Source organism: Denticeps clupeoides, chromosome 14, assembly GCF_900700375.1.
Source record: "Denticeps clupeoides chromosome 14, fDenClu1.1, whole genome shotgun sequence".
NCBI lineage: Eukaryota > Metazoa > Chordata > Actinopteri > Clupeiformes > Denticipitidae > Denticeps > Denticeps clupeoides.
Genome location: NC_041720.1, coordinates 10,292,992 through 10,306,307, shown reverse-complemented (window position 1 = coordinate 10,306,307; position 13,316 = coordinate 10,292,992). Strand labels below are relative to the sequence as shown.

Here is a 13,316-nt window from a genome sequence, read left to right as displayed (position 1 = left end):
CATGAGCATTTCCCATTCTATTTATGAATTCTCTGAATGCACGTGTACCCCCATCCCAACACCCCCTGCCATATTGACCCTGACAGACCAAGTGATGTGAACACCTGAATGCTCATCCTGACCGTGAAGTGATGCTAATGTGTGTGCCTGACATTGCATTTAAGAACAGCCAAGCTTTGTACATTTGTTCCTTCATTTAAAAAAAAAAATGGATTCATTGACTGCTATAGTAAAAGATTGCATTTCTGCAATCCTAATCAGCCCAATTATCTGTACTAAGATCATTGCAAAGGGGACTTTTTTCTAATAATCAGTGAAGCTTTTAAGGTGACTGACTTCTATATGTGAACACAGCATTCCATTGATTCTCATTGGACTAGTTGTTGCTGATTAAGCTCCTTTCTAAATTTCTGAAGAATTAACAGACATTTTGAGCTACCAGAGTAATTTAGAACATGATTCAACGTCTAAATCACCCTGATGGTACGACTTCTAAATCACCCTGATCTTTTGAATCCTGTCTTCTAAAGTGGCCTGCCAAAGAGCTGAGCTCTGGGTCTTTCAGTATGGCACCAAAGAGATTTACATTTGATGGTTGAGTGAACCTGACCTTTAATGGAGTATTTGTCAGGCAACCCAAAGTCTGTGATTGACTGACTGGTGTTTCCTTCTTCCTTGGTGTGGTTGTTTCTTGCATTTCCCTTTGTGGAAGTATGAAGGCTGTAATGTTAATACTGGCTTTTGTGAGTCACTCTGGACTCATTTTGTGAAAGTGTCAGGTCTCCTCCTGTAGTAAGGAGGTTTGTGGAGGTCTTAAAGACTCTCAGGCTCTAGTGGAGTTGTCATGGTGATTCAGTGGCAGAGGTTGATTTTCTGCGCTCTCATGTCATTGATATTTGGGTTGAAGCCTGTTTTAGCCTCAGGGTTCAACTCCTCTTTTTGTAGAAAAATGTCATCTGATTCCTGATTGTGCGTGTCTGTGTGTGTGTGTGTGTTTTACCTGTTGTCCCAGCTCATGCAAACAAAAAGCTTGGGCCTGTAAGTGGGACTGCGTTTTGGCCAATCAGCTTTTAGTTCTGCAGCGAAGTTTAAGTTCATTTTTGAAATTCCCAAATTGTTGTAATTATTGTACATTTAATTATTGTCTTGCTGGTTTGTAACATTTTCCCCTTTTCCTACAGTGAAAAACGGGTACCATGACAACAGAGGTGGGATCTGAGACTGAGGTGAAGAAGGAACCGGAAAAGGTTGAACAGCAGCAACCACCGGCCGTCCCTGAACAGGACTCGCCTACCACCAACGACACAGTCGCCAAAAAAGACCCCGAGCCGGCCGCCACTGAAACCACAGCCGCTGACACAAACACCGCAGACTCCCAGCAGAGCCAAGACCACGCCGACGCCAAGCCAGAGACACCGTGCTCTGACGAAGCAACCTCAAAAGAAAAGGATAAGGAGAGAGAGCAAAGTGGAGGAGCAGGGAAGGGCATCTCCAGGTTCCTCCCTCCATGGCTTAAGAAGCAGAAATCCCAGACCCAGGTGGGACCAAAGGAAAGTGCAGAGAAGGAGGTGAGTGTCGAGGCCATAAAGGAAGGGGTGCAAGAGGAGGAGGACAAGAACGTAGGTGGGCAGGAGGCCCAGTCTGAGGAATCTAAGGCCAAGAACGAGACCCTGGGGAAGGAGGTGGAGCAAGAACCTGACCAGGAAGTGAAGACTGACTCTAAAGAAGTGGACAAGCATTCCTTAGGCAGCGCAGACACACAGGTACAGTGCATCTCATATTTAAGAGTTATTAACAACATGTGGTGCTCACAGGGCACAAGAATTGTGAATTTTTTTGCAGCTCTTGCAATCTTTTAATCATTTTAAGTACAGTTGGTTGGCACTGAATGCCAAGCACGCCGAAAGCACTAAAGCGTCACCCATAAAATCTCCCCACACTTAAACCGGGGGAAGTTAGTTGACAATAGATCAATAAAATTGTTTATATTGCAATACTTTCTCTGTTGGTCCAGTATCATGTTTTTTAGAGATAGCACATGTCACATTCATAAGTTCATTATTCAAAACGTTTGTAAATTTCTGGCTGTTAGAAATAATTATGCACTGTGGCACTTCTTCACTAGTGGAAGCTAAAATTCATCCTGAAGATTTGCAAAAACATATTTTTTTTTAAATCTAGACGTATTTAGTGCCATATATTTCCATAAATCCTGAACACATCCATAATAGCGTAGGCTCTGCATGCATGTTTGAAGAGTACTTTTCTAGTCACACAGTGTTCTAGATGCTCCTTCATCCTTTTAACAGGCATCAGTGTCTCTACAGGGTCTATCTGAGTCTCTCAGAGGTCGATCTGGTTTGACCGTCCTTAGACTGGAACTGTTTGACAAGGGAGGCAGAACCAGGGATTCTTTTTTTCTTTTTTTTTTTTCCTAGTAGCAGTAGTCCTTTGACACTGAAAGTTTCCTACAAATGAACACCCTACCCCTACGAAAGCATTTATGAATTAAATTGAACCCGTTAGACTGAAATTGACACTTTTGCCATGTTTATATTAAGCGCTGGCCAAGAATATTCTGTCACTGCAGAACAATCTATATGGTGTTTCTCGGGATTACTGCAATATCCAAGCATACTCCCTCATTGTTCTTGTCAAAATTTTAGCCAGATTGCCTCCTGCTATTCATGTTTTAATTCCGATCCACCCAATGAGCTCATCTTCAACATCCAGGCCAATGGAAAATCTGTGTGTGTGTGTGTGTGTGTGTGTGATAGTTTGTATATCTCATATGTTTTTGGTTTAGAGGTTGATCAAAAGAAAGTGACCCCTTTTTTGCCCTCAGTGTGATTAATGGTGTCCCACACATTCATTAAATGTGTGTGGGTGTGTCTGTGTTTGACTAACTAATTCCACACTCGACCAACTCCCAACAAAAGTTGCAGCGTTCGGCCACAAGCTCACCTACGCTGGTGTTTAGTCTGACAAAACGGACTGCTCTCTGATCCGACTGTTTTTGTTCCGATGTGTAGCCCGCCAAGGAGGAGAAAGTAGGAGAGACTAACGAAAAGGAGCCGGAGGAGTGCGAGAAAAAAGAGGAGCCCGTGGAGCAGAAAAAAGAGGAGGACCACAGCACCAAGCTAGAGACGAGCATTCTGTCTCCCCTGAGACTATCCAAGAAGATAAAGATGGTCGTGTGCCAGGTCACCATGCTTGACGGGACCGTTTTCCCATGTGAAGTGGAGGTGAGCTCACCAATGGTGGGGATTATACATCTCAATACTGTTCATTTAGCCTCCAGAAGATAATCTCTTTTACTCTTTGTTTACCATTGTTGTACGGGTTTCATCTCCTTTGGGCTCCTTGCTGTTCTGAAATGCTAACTTGAACCAAAAGTCGTTGTGATTTAGTGTTCCGTGGAGCTCATTATGGGTTCTTGGATCAAGTAGATTGGATGACTGGTGTATCAGTAGCTTTTGTAAAGCAGTGAACCTTGAATAGCTGTGAAAGGAAGTAGTCTTTATGTTTTTTCTTCTTTTCTCTCCAGTATTGGGTGAACTTCATTATGGTGATGTTGCTTTCTGCAGAGAAGGGGAAGGGGGGGCATTGTTCAGAAATGCTGAGGCATAAATTTGATTGAGCCCTGTCTGTTTTTAGCCCCCAATATTGATTCAGCAGGCAGTCAACCTGTCAACAGCATGGGAGGACTAATCAGTGCGTGTAACGCACATCCCAGATTAAAAAGGCTGGCTCTCGCGCTCCGCGGTGGCACCATGGCAACAGCGTATGATGTCAGGCGGCTCACGATGGCCATGCCATAGGTCACATGACCACTGTTTAAGCCTGTGCACACGGGGACACTGTTGTCTTGCTGAGGCTGTGTGCGCAGCTCAGTCCTAATGGAAAGTCAATTGTTTGATTTAAAATAAACTACCATTCAATTAACCATGGCATTTAAAAACGCTTTTATCATTGCATTCCATTAGCACAATGGAGCTCATTTATTCTATCTGGCAACAATGAACTACCTCTTGATCCATAAATATATAATTCATATAAATATATGTAGTCACATTAGTGAAGTTTTAAAACTAGAAATGTTTATGGAACAGTATCATGGAATGGTGGTCATGTGAACAGTTAATCCATTTAACCAATGACAACTAACTGATGCTTAGGATGCGTTTGTGATCTCTGTATTCAGATGAGTTGCTGTATTTGTTCAGTATCCTGATAATTGTGTATATTTTGTGATTTCTAAAGTCATAACGCGAGGGCAAAGCAGGAATAATCTAGCCGCGACTAGAATGGCCGTATGTGGCAGGGCTGCTTTATGAACAGGATCTTGGCTCGGATCCACAGCAAACACAGCGTTCCCCATCGTTCATTTGGCCATGTGTGTTTTTTTTTTTGTTTTTTTTTTTCCCTCCTCTGTCCTGTGAGCGTTTTCTTCTCCGATAAGTGGAACTGCCTTTGTTCCCTCAAACGTTGGGTGGAAGAGCGGTAATTTAAAGCGACCCAGTGACCCCACGTTTCTCACAGTTGTCTCATTTCTGAAAACACTTCTCACAGTGATCACTGTACTAGTATTAGTGCACACAGATATGGCGTCCGTGCTTTGATGAAGCACGGAGGGTGTAAGCGATATCTGGTTCTCCTGTTCTGATTCCACTCGGCTGACTGCGGCCACGGTTGAGGTTTGGTCAGGACACGCGTCCCTGCGCTAGCCTCGGTGTAGGTGTTAAAGGTCGCTGAACTGTAGTCTTCTGTTTTTTTTATGGGCGCCTTCTGTCTGGTAGGCACTCTGATATGCTTGGAAGGCAGCATCTCTCCCACCACAGTGTCCCGCATGAGGCCTGCTGCTCATGTCAACCCACGTTGGTGCTAACGTTCATTTTTGTGGGTGCAATTTTCAAACTCACTATGCACAGCGTTCCAAGCTAAGTGTGGGGCTTGTTCACTTGTGTAAAGTGCAAATTAATATTCATATTAATCTCAGGATTAATATGAATAGATGATACAAGAAAAAAAAAAACATTTTAGATTATATGTATCTTTAATGATGTTTGATTTTAAAGAATCCAGATGGATTTAGAAGAGAGGTGTCAGGAGTGAGAGGTGTCAATCTTCTGGCTGCTCATGTTTTAAAAATGTTTAAAGATTGTGTTTGTGGTTGACTTACTTTCTGTTGGTGTATTAATTATCTTCAAAATACAGATAATTACCCACTACTGAACACTGTGATTTAGAATAGTGGCCAATATATTTGAGAAGGAAAAAAATTTATTATTCCATACGTGTGTGCGTATGTAATAAGTTCCTGTAAAAGCAGAAGACATATTTCGTTGTGTCACCGTGTGCTGTGCTACAGTGTTTCACAATGAAAATCACTTCACTTTCACGTGTGTGCACCATGGCAGACCGGGAGTCGAACCAGCAACCTTCTGATTACGGGTCGGTTTCCTTACCCGCTAGGCCACCACTGCCCCCTATCTATATATATATGATATGGGTATATATACATGTGTGTATATTTTATAAGCAGTGTTTACAGCATGTTTGTCAGTTTTTACTTTTTCATCACTGCTTTTTGGGAAATTATTATATATTATCATCAGTGCCCATATACTGACTGCCGGGCCGGCAAAAGGAAGGCAATCGATGAGAAGACTAAATGAGCTGTGCCGCTTAATCTGGTTCCTCAGGTATCCCTGGCTAAGACGCTGAGGAACGGAGGGAGCGAGTAAACAGTGGAGGTGTGCCTGTGTACGCATTAGTAGTATTATAATGGGATGAGGGCCATATTGGAGGAGGTGTTTAACCGATCAGCTTCTCAGCACGTGCCCCTTGCTTGAACCTGTGACCTTGAGATGGACGCAAGGAAGGGGTTGAGCCGGGTTACGGGCAAGATGGTGCTTGGCGAAGTTATTTAGGGGGTAACAGGGGCACATCAACGTCCCCTCCCGTCAGCAGGAGATTAAGGTTTTGGGGTGGGGTGAGGAGTGGGGGCTCTGAGCCCCCCTTGGACTTAAGCTCTCAGCATCTGCTGTGCAGGGCAGACACGTGCTCACCATTGTCCTGAACTTCATGAGCACTTAATGCGTTTCATCATCTTTAGAGAAGGGCTTATCGAGGGGCTTTGAGATCTGAGGGCTCCTAATTTCTACATAAGAGATGGTCCAAGCTTGTCCGGGCTTCATGAGATGCTGGTTTCCTCAAACTTGTGGTGCTGTTGGATTTTCTAGGTTTGAGTTGAGGGACTGATACTAGAGAACATGAACTAGAAACTTTCTATGAATACTGTTCAAAAATGTGTTCCTGTAAAAATGTCACATGTGGGTGACCAATTTCATTTAATATGATGTCATTTTACACCATGGCAATAGCACGCTTCGAGGCCACAGATTAAATGTATTAAAATGTATAAAATAAAAAAAATGTAAAAGGCTAGGTTTAAAGACTAAACATATCAATACAAAATAAAATAAAACTGAACTCAGTGAGGTAAAAAAATGTAAATGTATATTTGTTATTAAAACATTGGACATATACTGTCGTTCCAAATGATAATTTTTACTGTCATGGCACTGTAGATGCATACAAACAAAAACCTTCCCATTGATGTGTCAGGATCTCCGTTTTACGGTCTAGTTTTTCCAACATTTTCTGATTAGGCCTAATCTTAAAAGTAAATTACCCTCTTATGGGGGTGGTTTGGTAAAAAATACAGCTGATCACCCAATGCGTGTTTAGTATGTGTTCTTTACGAATATGTTAATCTTGCCAAAAACACTCAAATCGTGCCGTTGTGTTTTATAAGGATATTTTTGTCATGCTTTATACATCGTAGCACGTTTGGGACATTTGAGATTTGTTGAAATAAATGCTCTATGCATGTTGGATCTGGTAGTGGTCATAATGGGTGTGGAGGATTGTGAAGTCCACAAACAAGGGCAATTACAAGCAAAGGATCCCAAGAAGAGGCGGAGACCCAGTGTTGCCAGGTTGTGTTTTTGAGATTTAGGGGGAAATTTCTTGTCAGCAATAGGAATTGAGGACTTCTTATGTAAGTACCATAAGATATTGTGCCCATCAGATACTTCTGATTCCCCCCCCACCCCCCACCCCATCTCTGTAAGACCTTGCTGTGACATCAGCGAATGCCCTGGTCCTGGTTTTTAGATGTCCTCGTCGAAGATCCTCCTCTCAGAATCCATTTCTCAGACGAGACCCCCGGACTTTAGTGGGGTGGGGGAGGGGGGGGGTCACCCTAATGTCACCCGGCCGGTGGGTTTGGAGCGGCGTGGATGCGTGCCGGGCTTTGCGGTCCTCTGTGCGGGAGGGTGAATGGGACCGTGGCTCTAATTGCTCGGTGGCCAGCGCTGTTTTAACAGGGCCAGCTTTGTTTGCACTTTCCGAAAAAGCTGAGGCATCAGTAAATGTCATTGTCGGGGGGCATTCACGCGGAAGACAGTGGCATGTTTATAATGAGGGGGTAATGCTGCGGGTCTATCGACCCACATCCCCGTAAAAAAAAAAGAAAAAACCAGAGGGAGAGAAACAAAGCACTGTGGAGCTTAGCCTTAATATTTAGTGAAAAGACGAGCTTCTCTTCACCCCAACACCCCCACTGGGAGAACAATGACTGGTCTGATGGCCGACAGGAGATCCCGTCGTTGCGCTCATCTCCCCATTTCGTTTTTTTTTTTTTTTTTTACCTTTTTAAGGGCTCTCCAAAAACACTGTTGAACGTCATTCACCGCGGACAATGAGAGGAACTTTTTTAAAAAACATTTTTTTTAATTGATGATATCATGTTTCTGACAGTCAGAACGTCGCTGGGAGGCATTGCTCTCGTTCTGACACACCCTGGTTCTTCTCTCACTCCCCCCTTCTTCCAGTCCTCCTGGGTCTTGTTTTGACCAATCGGGCTCCCCTCCATTAGTTCTCAGTAGGGCGTGGAAGGAATCCTCGAGGCGATACACACACCCCAAACACACTTCTCCTCAGATCGCTGGCTCTGGGATTGCTGGGCGTGTACGCTTATTTCTTTTATAATACCATTAATTAGACTATGACCTGTGGCCACTGCGCACTGTTCCGGGTTGAGTCACGGAATGGACCAACGTCTGAGAAGACTCTGGCCACCACAAAAGGCAGCCCATTCTGCATGAGTGGAGCTGCCGTCTGAGCCACTGGGACCACCCTGGCCTACATTCAGCCTGCACACATTATTAATACCCCCATGTGCCTGAAGGGGATGTGAATCGATTTTTATCTTTTTCTGTAAGCGATTTTTATCTTTTTCTGTAAAATCATCAGTGTTTTTTTTTTTTTTTTTTTTTTTTTTTTTTTTTCCTTTCTGCATGTTTGCCAATCTCCCTGCGCCCGCTTTGCTTCATGCATTAAGGGCTGCGGCGGGCTGGTGCCGCTGGTGGAGGGAACATCGTGTGTAAGGCAGCTCCGCGGCTCACTGCGCATTAGGGGTTTTGACTGTAATCTGCAGGAACAGGCGAGGAGGGCAGCCAGCGCTGTGTCCTGCTGCAACTTCAGCCCCTCACTTGTCAGTGCTTGACTGCGGCGTGCAGCAACTGGAGTCGCTTTCAAGTCTCCATTTCAACAGTTGTGCCGTAATAAAAGAAAAGAGGTGAAAGGAAGAAAAAAAACAAAAAAGGAAGAGTGGGTGGAGTCCTTGTCTTCCTTGAAATCTCATGCTGGGCTCTTTGTGTCCAGCATGCTTTGAGTCTTTATTTTTAACTTTAGGCTTATATGCGTAGAATATCCTGATTTTATCAATTTAGAGAATTTGTTTTTATTTGGCTTATTTGTAATCGATTTTGCCATTCCTTTATGGAGCAATTACAGCGGTTTAAACCAACCTCAGACGAACCTCCTTCGTTTAGTCATTTGCAACTCCTGCGTCTTCACCAACACAACGTGTTATTTTCTAATCGTTTTTTTAGCATGCGGTAATCCAAATGAGGCACCTAACTGTGTCTGTTCAGAAGACCTGTTAAAACCGCAGCACGCTGGGATACGTTTAGCTGTTTCCTATGTTCCTTTAGAACAATAGAAGCTGCGTTTACTACTCTCAATATTAATCCTTTACCTATTTTCACTTCTTGTATGTCACTAAATGTTCAATTTTACATTCCGTACTGCTAAAATTGTTTGTCATTCATTGCAATTGACAAATACACACACGCTAAATCGGTGTACGCGTGGCTGAGGTTGGTGATCTAACGTGATCTGCGTTTTCTACTAAATGGTGCTAGAGGAGCTGCCGAATGGAAATGGCCTTGCCCTCACCTCGTGTCATGAGTTCTTTTAAGTCGTTAGCGGCCAGAGTGTTTTCATTTCCCCCCCAACCTGCCGATTTCAATTAGACACGAGCCCACGGCCTCGTCTGAACCAGCCGCCCTTCGGGTGTCGCTGCTGAAAATGGACTCCCCATCATAATAACAGCGCTATTGAATGCCCTCTGCTTCTGTCAGTGTCCTGAAAAGAAGTGCAAACACGTTCCCTAGTGTCTCTGAAATGCGTTCAGTTTACTTTGCCGTCTGGGCTGGGCGTGTCCCAGGGTTTGCATTTTTCCTCTGAACTGGAGGAAGGATTTATCGTTCTGGTTTTCCATTTTAGAGATGTTGACTTATTGTAAATGCCCCATGCATTAAAGAACAGATCAGGGTAGTGTGGACAGATTAAACGTAAAAAATTGATCAGAAGGAAGATTTACTTGCAACGTAGTACTATATGTACATACATACAGATTTAGTGGTTAAATTCCAGGTTCCATTTAATCTGTGTGCGAATTTTTTTTTTTTTTTTTTTTTTTCCTCCTCTTGCCAACATAGAGCTTTTTCTGTAACACGTGGAAAGAGGTAGGATTATAGATCTTATTGTGCCCCCCATGAAATCTGAATTTATATAATAATAACAACTCACTGATTCCATTCTGATGTTTATTGTTTTGTGCACTAAACGAAATCACCTTACTCCTGCCGTCCATGTGTCTTCATGATTAGGTTTTTTTATGTTGATATGCGGGCTGTGCTGTGAGATTGCTTCAGATTTCCCTGGAGAACTTCAGTAAGTCACTGGGGTGACTTACTGAATACAGAACACCAAAATAGCTTTCTAGATGTATTTCTAGATTGTGCAGTGCAGTTTTCAGATGCAGATTATCAGTGTTGCATGACAACACAGCAGGAAGTGGCGCATTAAGACTTTGCAGACCCCCAATCCTTACAGACACAGTATGTATACAGATATCTGAAGTGTTCATCTGTCAGCAAAAAGCTTCTGAATCAAATTTTTCCTGACAGCCGGAAAACTGAAAATGGCCACTTGGGCAATCAACCCCTCCCCGTGCGCCTCCGGATCCACACGATCAATAGTAAACTCCATTAGCTGTGCAGCCATGTTCTATAACAACCGAAGCCGCTCAGGACTAAAGTGCTTTTACGGGTGAAGTGTGGTGGGCACAGGTGAGTGGAGTAAACAGGTTCATCCATTTCACAACTCCCTTGAATTTAATGTTTTTCTGAATGAGGATCCGTTGATTCATCATATAATTTCAAGGCTCTGTGTCTAGTGGTCACTAGTGAACAGTCCAGGCTCAGGTTTTATACAGATTTGTCTGGTTAATTGCCAGATCAGATTTCTAGGTGTGAAAATGATCAAAAACACTTTCTACCCTCATCTGAATATCTAACATGCTAAATATCTGCTCAACTTGGAAAGAAGTCAACCAGTGAGAATGGGGACCATTGAGAACGCAGAACATGGGATGATGGGAAGTGCGTGCCAATCTGACTTTCTTCTTATTTCAACTGCTTGCATTTTGGTTAGTGGCCCTTTTTTCCCCCCAAACTATTGAGTCAAAAAAGGGCTCCATCATTCCCCATGTATTAAAAGTAATGACTGCTGAGCAGTGGGGGGTGAAAGATCATCCCTCCCTGCCCCCCATTGCCAGTCATGTGGTTGGGCCACGAGTCAGGACTGTACACTGATCTAACAGCCCGGAATCTGGTGTAGTTTGACCTAAATCCTGCTCCTGATGGAATCTTCTGTGCTTTTGGCACATCCGTTGGCAGGTTGTTAGCCATCGACTGATCCTAATTGAGCAACAGTCGGAAGGAAATTTTTCAGCCACGGGGCAACCAGGAACAGGATCATGTAAATGGTATATTCATCTTCTGTGGAGTGGAAGTTGGTTTAGCTCACATAACCAGAGATCTTTTTGCCTACGGTCACTACAAGTCACTGGATTTCATTGCTTTGCCGTTGCTTTGTTGTTTTCTATGAATTTGTCACACATCTGCATCCTGCCCAGCTCTTCTCTTTAGAGACTGGCAGCAGGCCTATTGTTTAGAGCATAAAATGCCATCTCTCTCTCTCTCTCTCTCTCTCTCTCGCTCCTCCCCCCTGACGCTGTTGTCAAACAGTTGTAGCCTGAGGAGGTAGCGGCATCGCCCTCTTTTGTCTGCCGGCTCAATTCTTCCCGAATGCCTCTCTCATTCCGTCAGTCAGAGGGTCCCGGCCCTCCTCGCTCACCACCAGCTAGTCCTGCAGGGGTTCACAGGGACACAGAATAAGAAGGAAGGAGAGATATGTTGGAAGAGAGAAGCTGTAATGTAGATGGGTGTAAGAAAAGTGTTGGTTGTGTGTGTGCTCCGGTGAAGTATAGTTAACAAGCTCTGTAATATAAACTGTTGTCCACCATTCTTGGATCCATAGGAAGGATTGATGGGAAAGACTGTTTTAGGGTAATATTTTCAAACCGGCACTAAGGGCAGCTCAGTTTGCTAGTGTAAGGTCAATATTTATTGTCAATACTACCATATAAACAGTATACAGCATATCGAAATGCTGTTTCACCCCCATGGTGCATTTATACAGAGAGTGCAGAATTATTAGGCAAATGAGTATTTTGTCCACATCATCCTCTTCATGCATGTTGTCTTACACCAAGCTGTATAGGCTTGAAAGCCTACTACCAATTAAGCATATTAGGTGATGTGCATCTCTGTAATGAGAAGGGGTGTGGTCAAATGACATCAACACCCTATATCAGGTGTGCATAATTATTAGGCAACTTCCTTTCCTTTGGCAAAATGGGACAAAAGAAGGACTTGACAGGCTCAGAAAAAATCAAATATAGTGAGATATCTTGCAGAGGGATGCACTTAAAATAGCAAAGCTTCTGAAGCGTGATCATCGAACAATCAAGCGTTTCATTCAAAATAGTCAACAGGGTCGCAAGAAGCGTGTGGAAAAACCAAGGCGCAAAATAACTGCCCATGAACTGAGAAAAGTCAAGCGTGCAGCTGCCAAGATGCCACTTGCCACCAGTTTGGCCATATTTCAGAGCTGCAACATCACTGGAGTGCCCAAAAGCACAAGGTGTGCAATACTCAGAGACATGGCCAAGGTAAGAAAGGCTGAAAGACGACCACCACTGAACAAGACACACAAGCTGAAACGTCAAGACTGGGCCAAGAAATATCTCAAGACTGATTTTTCTAAGGTTTTATGGACTGATGAAATGAGAGTGAGTCTTGATGGGCCAGATGGATGGGCCCGTGGCTGGATTGGTAAAGGGCAGAGAGCTCCAGTCCGACTCAGACGCCAGCAAGGTGGAGGTGGAGTACTGGTTTGGGCTGGTATCATCAAAGATGAGCTTGTGGGGCCTTTTCGGGTTGAGGATGGAGTCAAGCTCAACTCCCAGTCCTACTGCCAGTTTCTGGAAGTCACCTTCTTCAAGCAGTGGTACAGGAAGAAGTCTGCATCCTTCAAGAAAAACATGATTTTCATGCAGGACAATGCTCCATCACACGCGTCCAAGTACTCCACAGCGTGGCTGGCAAGAAAGGGTATAAAAGAAGAAAAACTAATGACACCTTGTTCACCTGATCTGAACCCCATTGAGAACCTGTGGTCCATCATCAAATGTGAGATGTACAAGGAGGGAAAACAGTACACCTCTCTGAACAGTGTCTGGGAGGCTGTGGTTGCTGCTGCACGCAATGTTGACGGTGAACAGATTAAAACACTGACAGAATCCATGGATGGCAGGCTTTTGAGTGTCCTTGCAAAGAAAGGTGGCTATATTGGTCGCTGATTTGTTTTTGAATGTCAGAAATGTATATTTGTGAATGTGGAGATGTTATATTGGTTTCACTGGTAAAAATAAATAATTGAAATGGGTATCTATTTGTTTTTTGTTAAGTTGCCTAATAATTATGCACAGTAATAGTCACCTGCACACACAGATATCCCCCTAAAATAGCTAAAAATAAAAACAAACTAAAAAC

At 43.6% G+C, this 13,316-nt stretch overlaps 1 protein-coding gene across 17 annotated transcripts in view; it reads left to right on the top strand.

The window, feature by feature from the left end:
* Positions 1-13,316, top strand: part of epb41l2 (erythrocyte membrane protein band 4.1 like 2) — a 57,717-nt gene that overhangs the window by 15,390 nt on the left and 29,011 nt on the right. For all 17 annotated transcript variants that reach the window (XM_029002717.1, XM_029002729.1, XM_029002728.1 and 14 more), the window contains exons 2-3: positions 1,182-1,763; positions 3,033-3,245. In XM_029002717.1, coding sequence (XP_028858550.1) covers positions 1,197-1,763; positions 3,033-3,245 — 780 coding nt within the window. In that variant the 5' untranslated portion in view covers positions 1,182-1,196. The remainder of the gene's footprint in view (positions 1-1,181; positions 1,764-3,032; positions 3,246-13,316) is intronic.